This window comes from Capsicum annuum, chromosome 5 (assembly GCF_002878395.1).
Source record: "Capsicum annuum cultivar UCD-10X-F1 chromosome 5, UCD10Xv1.1, whole genome shotgun sequence".
NCBI lineage: Eukaryota > Viridiplantae > Streptophyta > Magnoliopsida > Solanales > Solanaceae > Capsicum > Capsicum annuum.
Window position 1 is genome coordinate 23,980,352 of NC_061115.1, and position 9,096 is coordinate 23,989,447.

General features: G+C 29.7%; 1 protein-coding gene across 1 annotated transcript; it reads right to left on the bottom strand.

The window, feature by feature from the left end:
• Window positions 1-6,698: 6,698 nt before the first annotated feature.
• LOC107870454 (pentatricopeptide repeat-containing protein At5g13770, chloroplastic) lies at window positions 6,699-9,096 on the bottom strand. The gene has a single exon (XM_016716988.2). The coding sequence runs from the start codon at window positions 8,978-8,980 to the stop codon at window positions 7,076-7,078; it is 1,905 nt and encodes a 634-aa protein (XP_016572474.2). The 5' UTR covers window positions 8,981-9,096; the 3' UTR covers window positions 6,699-7,075.

A 9,096-nucleotide genomic window follows, 5' to 3' on the forward strand; every position in this document is an offset into this window, starting at 1 on the left:
AAAGTACGTTGTGGCTATATGTTTATGAGAGTATTTATGTTTTTTCCCTTAAAAATTTGATCCAAATCAAAAACAATTCTTAAAGTTGGATACTAAAAGTTATTAAGAGAAGAAAAAGGTACTGCAAGAACTACTTTAACTGATATCTTATAAAAACACAATAACTAAGACGAAGAGAAAAAACAACATAAACCACTAAATCAGTTTCAAATGCTATCAAAAGTTGCATAGATGTAGAATTAATATTCCATTATAATAACATGTAATCGATTCCTATTTCAGTTGAAACCTATGTACCGGAAAGCTTCCACAAAGTTTCAGTGAATACAAAATTTCCTTTCCGCACAATACTTTTTATTTCAGGACTTTTTACATAATTCAAATAAGAAATAATTTAATAATTTAAATTTTAGTTGATTTTAAAGTCTTAAATATTATACAGATAATTAAACTAATAATTAGAGGAAAAAAGTGAAAAGATTATTTTGTCAATTGTGAAGTGTTTTAATGAAGGACAAAAAATTCAAATCAGTTTTCTAAAAGTCTTTACACTTTTAATATATTATAAATATAAATATTATAATATATTCAAATCAGTGCCGGCTCAACCCGTTTTAAAAAAAAAAAAGGCAACCGCCTAAGGCCTCCAAATTTGAGGGGCCTCATTTTTTTAACAATAATACATTATAGGCTTTTATTAAAATAACTATTAAATATTATTTGTAGAAAAATAAACTTCTTATATAAAAGTAAAGAATTATAGAAGAAATTTGATATATTTAAAGTATGCCTCAAAAAAAATTAAGTGCATCAGTTATATTAACGAAAAAAATTATTAGAAGAAATCGGCTATAATATTTATAACTTTGCAACTTAGGATTTAAAATATAGAATTTAAAAAAAAAATCTTTAAAATTTAAGGCCTCCATTTGTTTTTCGCCTTAGGCCACCGATTTGCTTGAGCCGGCCCTATATATATTATACTAGTTTAGGTATACGCGTCTTGTGCATGTACCTCACTTTAATGAGTTCAAACATTGCACTAAATAGGATATTTGTTTAAATAATAAAAATGGATATAATAATTAAATTTAATATCATTTGAGTATGTAAAGATGGAGAATTTATTTATTAAACCTAATCTTTACCAAAAATATTTTTAAAAGTCGATCGACATTCATCTACCATCTATAAATTGCAACAAAATAATACAATAATAGAGACATCAAAATAATATAATTAAATCTAATTTTTACACACAAAAAAATTCTGAAAGTCGCCCGACACACCTCTACCATCTGTAAACAATAACAAAATAATACGATAATAGAGATATAAAAATAATACAACTAAACCTAACCTTTATATAAAAAAATTCTTCAAAGTCGATCAACACTTATCTTTCACCTGTAAATTGCAACAAAATAATACGATAAAAGTGATATCAAAATAATACAATTAAACTTAAATTTTACACACGAAAAATTCTCAAAGCCGATCGAAATTCATCTACGAACAGTAAACCACCACAAAATAACAAACTAATAGAGATATTATGATAATACAACTAAACCTAACCTTTACCTAAAAGAAAAATCAAAGCCGACCGACATTCATCTAGCATCTGTAAATTAAAATAAAACAATAAGATAATAAAGATATCAAAACAATATAATTAAACCTAACTTTTACACAATAAATTCTTCAAAGTCAACCGACATTCATCCACAACCTGTAAGCTATAAAAAAATAATATGATAGTGATCACAAAGCTTCGATTTTGATCTAACTAATTCCTGTCTGAGCGAAAATTTTGACCCTAAAGAGTGATTTTGAATGAAAACAAAGAAGATATATATACACACAGTGGCAGACCCAGCTTTTTTAGGTTGTGGGTGCTCAAAAAAAAATCATTAAATAATGCAGCTACAGGGATTCGATCCCAGGATGGGAGACATGAAAGTTATGTCTAAAGCCAGAGCACCCAACCATGCTTTTGTTTTCTGGGTGCTTTTGTATATATTTTACCATTTTTTTCACTGCTTCTAATATAATTATACCTCTTCTACGTCGAGTTTAGTGGGTGCTCGAGCACCCAAAAATTGCACGTCGGTCCGCCCATGTATACACACATGTTGAATTCTATTATGCTGACAAAAATAGTGAAGAAGTTGAGGATTAAAAAATCAAGCATCCACCAATCTAGACATGCAATCGAATCAAATTAGATGAGCATCAATTATATTCTCCCAATAGACAAATAGGTTTGTTCTCTAGTTTAACGTACATCCCAATATTTATAGAAGTATTTCCTTAATAGAGTACTATTTTAGAAGTATTTTTCTAATTGAACAATAGAAATGAAATATTAATTAATTCTTCTACCATATATTTTAGGAATTCCATATATTTCAGAAAGTCTAGTAGAAAGGAAAATATTAATTAATTATCCTACCATATATCTTAGGAGTCTCATATATTTTAGGAAGTCTAGTTAATATAATTAAAAATAATTAAATAATAAATAAAAAAAAGTGAAAAGACAGTTTTGTCTAAAAGAGAGTCTTGTAATAAAGGACAAAAAGTTCAAATCTCTTTTCTAAGCATCTTCACACTTTTAATATTACTAGATTAACCGCACGTGCCTCGCACGTGTAACTTTTGATTTCATGATAATTTAATAATTTAAATTTCAAGTCCTTATCTTGATCTTCTCGGGTTTAATTCAAAGACATTTAAGTATGTTAGTGATGAGCTCCTCGAAATCACCCGTGCGCACGTAAGTCAAATCTCTTGAACTTCAGAAGAATAAGCAAGAAATCTTTGATATATAATAAACTTGATGAAAGATTAAAAAAAACGATGTTAATGAATTCAAAAAAAATAACTTGAATTAAAATCAAAATAAGAAAAAAAAAAGTATAATCCAATTAATAATGTGTTACATATTAAGGGGTCATTTGGTAGAGTATATAATAATAATATTAAATAGGGTGTATTAGTAATGCTTGTATTATTAATACAAGTATTAGTAACGCTGGTATTAGTTACACAATCATTATTTTTTATACATTGTTTGGTTTGATGTATTAAAGATAATATATATTTATATAATTTTTGTAAAAAAATATTTGTTTACCAAATTACCCTTTCCTTAATCACAAGACCGTTCAACCATCGTCAAAAATTTACTAATATAAGTACAAGACAACTCATTAACAAGTGTAGGTTCAAAGAAAATTAATTAGTATCTGAAAAGACGCTACAGAAAAATTGTACAAAATGACAAGTTTTCGTTGATATGATTATACCGTTGAACAAGCTCTATAGTAATTGCATTCCCAACTCAACCTCAACCAAATTACACGCCTATGTCCAAGATTATCCAGCTCTTCTTCTCTCCAAGGAACATTTATAAAGGCATACAGACCAAAATATTGTCCAGTAAGATATATTTTCTCATAGGCTTTACGATTTACCATCAAGGATTTGCCTTGCGAGAAAAACAAATGTTGATTAAGGAGAAGAAGAAAATGCAGTAACCTTGACAAAAAGAGATAGTAATTTTTAATATGGTGGGAAAGCAAAATGGAGTGTGATATGGTGGGAAAAGAAGAGAGAAAAATAATTTAAGGGGTAATAATATGGTGTATATTATTAATACACACCTCAATGTACAATAGAATGTGTAATTAGTATAAGTATTATTTATGCATAGTAAAAATATGATATCAAACAAGGTATTACTAATGCTTATTAACTAATGCATGCATTAAATTTTCTAATACACTCTACCAAATGACCCCTAAGGAGTATAACTAAATTTAGAGTTTAATTGACAGGTGTAGAACCTTCATCCTAATTTGGAGACATATCAATACAAGAACTACTCTGACACCCAAAATCAATATTTTGCTTTATATAGATTTTTCATTATTTTCTTAGAAAGGATCCACCATACCCTCTCCCTCCCTCCCCCCCCCCCCCCCCCCCCCCCCAAAAAAAAAAAAGAATTAGCTACAAAAATCAACTACGGCAACTTTGGTTCATTGTCTAGTTGCTACATCTTCAATAATTGCTTCTTTATATTATTATACATTAAATAATGCTAAACTTACAATTCTCTAACTGTTTTTGACGTTATAGATTCATGATCTGAGGTTGACTCTAGCACCATGCTTATACGTTGGAACCTTACACGCATGCATCTTTGTTGTGGATTTATCATTTTCACGTTCATGACTCGAAGATTGTCAAAATCAAAAATTCTAGTAAAAGAGTAAACATCAGATTGTAAGTCATTCATCGCCAAAAAAGGCCGAAAAAAAAAACACAAAATTCAAAAAAAAAAAAAAAGAGTACAACTTTATGGTACAATTAATCATCAAACATAATGAATAAATATAAATATATACAATCAATAAACATGATATACTATTGCACAAGTAAAACACAAAATAGATGTATACAGTTGAATTAAAATCCATTCAATCATTAAAAAATAGTTATTGGCCGAAAAAGTTGAAGAAGGAGAAGAAGGACGTATGTTTCTATTAAAATAATTTTTTGTTATGTATATATAAATAATTTTTTTAATTGATTTAGAAATGTAAAATATTATAATTTCTTACCTATATAAAATAAAGAGTTACATTAATTTCAATTTTTTTTAATATCAAAAAAATCCTAAACCTAAAAGTAACTAAAAGTGTTCAAAATTTTGCCTAAAATATGTTTTCTAATTATTTGAGCACCGTATGAAATCATTAACTATGGCAATATTTGCTCTTTGATAATTCTCCTATTTAAGGAGTCCTTTTTAAATTTGACACTTAAACATTAATTAATTCTCTCTTAATTCCATATATTTGATTTTCAGAAAAAAGGTATACATTATATTTGTAGGGAATTACATTAGGATTTCACTAAATTTTTGCTAAAAATAGGTAAAGAATGGCCAAAAGAAGGACACGATAGTTTTGACCAAAAAATAAGGAAACGGTGAAAGCATTAGTTAGAGTTCTTCCTATATTAATTTTGTTTTCTATATATTTTAGGATTCTAGTTAATATATTTATTTTGAGAAATTAAATTGTAGGAAAAAAAAGATGATTTTCTCTAAAATTTAATATATTTATAGTAGGACACTAATTTGGAAAAAAATTAATATATTTAGTTGAGAAATTAAATGGTAGGAAAAGAAAAGACGATTTTGTCTAAAGTGAAGCCTTTTAAATGAAGGATAAAAAGTTCAAATCACTTTTCGAAGAGCCTTCACACTTATAATAAAGGCCAGGAAAAGAAAAAAACACAAAATTCAAAAAATTGTATACAGTTGAATTAAGATTCATTCAATCATAAAAAATAGTTGTTGGCCGAAAAGGTTGAAGGAGAAAAAGGGTGTATGTTTCTATTAAAGTAATTTTTTGTTATGTATATATAAAATAAAATTTTAATTCATTTAGAAATGTAAAATATTATACTTTCTTACCTATATAAAATAAAGAGTTACTTTAATTTCAATATTTTTTTAATATAAAAAAATCCTAAACCTAAAAGTAACTAAAAGTGTTCAAAATTTTACCTAAAATATGTTTTCTAATTATTTGAGCACACGTATAAAATCATTAGCTATGACAGTATTTACTCTTTGATAATTCTCCTATTTAAGGAGTCCTTTTTAAATTTGACACTTAAACATTAATTAATTCTCTCTTAATTTTCATACATTTGAGTTTCAGAAAAAAGGTATACATTATATTTGTAGGGAATTACATTAGGATTTCACTAAATTTTGCTAAAAATAGGTAAAGAATTTTGGCAAAAAGGACACGATAGTTTTGACCAAAAAATAATGAAACGGTGAAAACATTAATTAGAGTTCCTTCTATATTAATTTTGTTTTCTATATATTTTAGGATTCTAGTTAATATTATAAATATAATAATATAATAATTTTAAAAAAATGAAAAGATGATTTTATCTATTGTAAAAAAATTTAGTGAAAGATAAAAAGTTCAAATCACTTTTTTAAGACACTTTTAAAATATTATAGATTATACATATAAGCACAAAAAATCACTCTTAATAATACACCTTTATTCTTTCTCGATAACCGTCACGGGTTCAAGCGTTGGAAACAGCCTGTGGCAGAAATGCAAGGTAAGGCTACGTACGATACACCCTTGTGGTGGGGCCCTTTCTCCGGACATCACGTATAGCGATAGCTTTAGTGCACCGTGCCCTTTTTTTTTAATTCTTTCTCTATAACCGTTTAAAACAACTTTTGATTAAATATGAGACAAAAAGTTTCAATCTTAATTACTCCCATCTTTCATATTCTTTAAGGTTCAATTTTTGAGTTTTTTTCTTATATACACGTATCTTCAAAAGGTGTATCATCTTTGTTCATGGTTGTCCATAGCATGCTTATCTTTGTTCATTGTTTTACCTAAATTGTATTGTGAATCACTTAATTTTTTATGCCTTAAGTTTGGTTCTTCTAATTATCTTGACAAGGTTGCCCCTTTCTTCTTACAATTATGTGCTTATCATTGTTATATGTGCTTGTGGCTGTGGGAGGTAGGTACCAAGTATCTCATGGAATTAGTCTTAGTCAAGATGTACGCAAGCTAATTTGGTAGTTACCCAAAATAGGAACTATGACTTTGTCAACAAACCATTTTGGAAACAAAATATGGAACCAAAATCTGTAACCTGTATATGGATGCAGGATTTACAGAATTCTTGTTTAAAATTACTTTATATATCAAGAAATTACATAAGGATTTCTATAAATTAAGATTTTTGCATCCCCCATCTCCCCACCTCCCCGCATCTATACATGGTCGATGACAATGGTATATATTTTCCAAAACTTGAGATGTTCTTCCATTGTCAATCACTTTAATATACCAGCCATGCAATTGGTATCTACAACAACAACAACATATCAAGTATAATCGCACAAAGTGGGGCATGGGGAGGGTAGAGTGTACGCCGACCCCCTACCTCAAAGGTAGAGAGGCTGTTTCAAGATAGGCCTACAATTGGTATTGACAAAGTGTAAAAGGACTCATGTTGCACCAAAGCTTTCTTGCAGCCATTTTGCTTGAATTTGCAGCCCAGCATCCCTCAGTGAATTAAAAGCTGACCTTTGAAGTCTCCCATCTAACTTAGTCCCTTCTTTCTTCATATTCTGCAAAAGACTAATCAAATCATCAACTCTATTCATCTTTGAGAAAACACCAACCATAATCCCAGCCATTGCCCTATCGAGTCTTCCACCGTTAAGTTTAAATTCTTGATAATATATCAAGCACTTGTCAAACTCCCTTGCCCTGCTATATGCAGTAATAATACTTGTGTAACTTACTCTGTCTGGAAATATCTTCCTTCTCTTCATTTCCTTCCATATTTTCTCCACTTGTCTTAAGTTTAGAACTTTTCCATGAATGTCCAAGAGAGCATTGTACACCCAAACATTTGGTTGACAACCTCTTTCTTTCATTTTCGCTACAAGTTTCATTGCATCTTTTGGCCTTCCTGTTTTGCCATACATTGCAATCATGCTAGAGTAAGCAACCACACATTTGTCAAACCCCTTTTGCTCCATTTCAGAAAATATTGTTTCTGCATTAGAATACAATCCCAGCCTACAATACAAGTTTAATACTGAGGCATATGCTACTTGACCTGGTTCACAGCCTTGTGAAGTAAGGTCTTCATACACTTTAACAGCAGACCTTAGACCTCTTTTTTTAGAGAATCCATTCACAATTGCACAAAATATGCAGTCAGACACTCGGATTTTCACCCGAGTCATCGTTGCAACAACATCAAGAGTCTTTTCCATACATCCCTCTTCAATGTACATCAACACCAGTTTCAAGAACAAAGCTGGATCCCTCAGCATTCTCTTGCCTTCAGCTTCTTCTACTAGCTCCTCAGCCATGTTCACTTCTCGAATGCTCGCGAATCCACAGATAAGTATAGAATAAAATGAATGATCTTCTTGAATTCCCTTCTTGGTCATGTCTCTGAAATACTCCAAAGCCTCAAAAGCACGGCCGGATTTCCCTAACGACTCACAAAGATTCTTGTATATCTGAGCATAATGAGGTGTTGACTCTACTCTCTTGCTCTCAAATTCTTCGAAAATCGCCACAACTTTGTCACAATGCCCCAATTTCATATGTGCTTCCATGATACTATAATAACAACCGGGGTCTAATACAAGTCCTGCAGATCTCATTCTCTCATACAACACAACAGTGCTACTATACATATGCAACTTATTATACCCTTTCATAGCACAATCAAAAGCCAAAACAGATATTTCTTTATCAACTACTATAAACAATTCAAGAAAACTATTTACAATCTTGAATTTTCTTGCTTTCATACAACTACTAATCAATCTATAACATGTAGAGCTATCAGGTAACACTTTCAAATTTCTCAAATCTTTTGACAATGAAAAAATTGCACCCCATTTGTTTGAATTCACTAAATACCTGATAAGAAGCTTTAGTGTTGGTTTCTCAAGTCTAAAGTCTTTATTAACCTTTGCTTTCTCATAGTAATCATATCCAAGTACTTGAGTTTGAGGATCTTTAAGTAAACTGCATATTACACCATTCAAATCCTTTGAATCAGACAAACAAGTAGTAGTAGTAGTAGTAGTAGTACCATTTGTTGTAGTTGTTGTACTACTACTACTAAAATCTTGAATTTGTTCCAAGTCCAATTCTATAACTTGGGGATTGTTTGAGGGTGTTTTTGGTCTTTTTTTTTCTTCTAAGACAGGAGAAGAACAACTAGAGGATTTTGCAACTACTAGAGTACTTGTTGAATTCAAGAAAATGTTTGAAAGAAAAGGTAAAGTTTTACAAGAAAAGCAAATTTTTGGTTTCAAGATTCTGTTTTTACAGTTAATACATGGAGGAAATGACCAATCTGAAGAAGTGGTAAAAGCCATATTGATGAACAAAGAAAAATGGAAACTGAAAGAAGAGATGAATTTGAGATTTTTGTGTATTTTTTTGCATTATTGTTATGTATGTACGTAGGTTAGGAAAATGTAAAAACATTATC

What these genes read in the sequence shown, in the direction of transcription:
- LOC107870454 (XM_016716988.2), bottom strand. Translation starts at nt 8,980, where the DNA reads ATGGCTTTTACCACTTCTTCAGATTGGTCATTTCCTCCATGTATTAAC.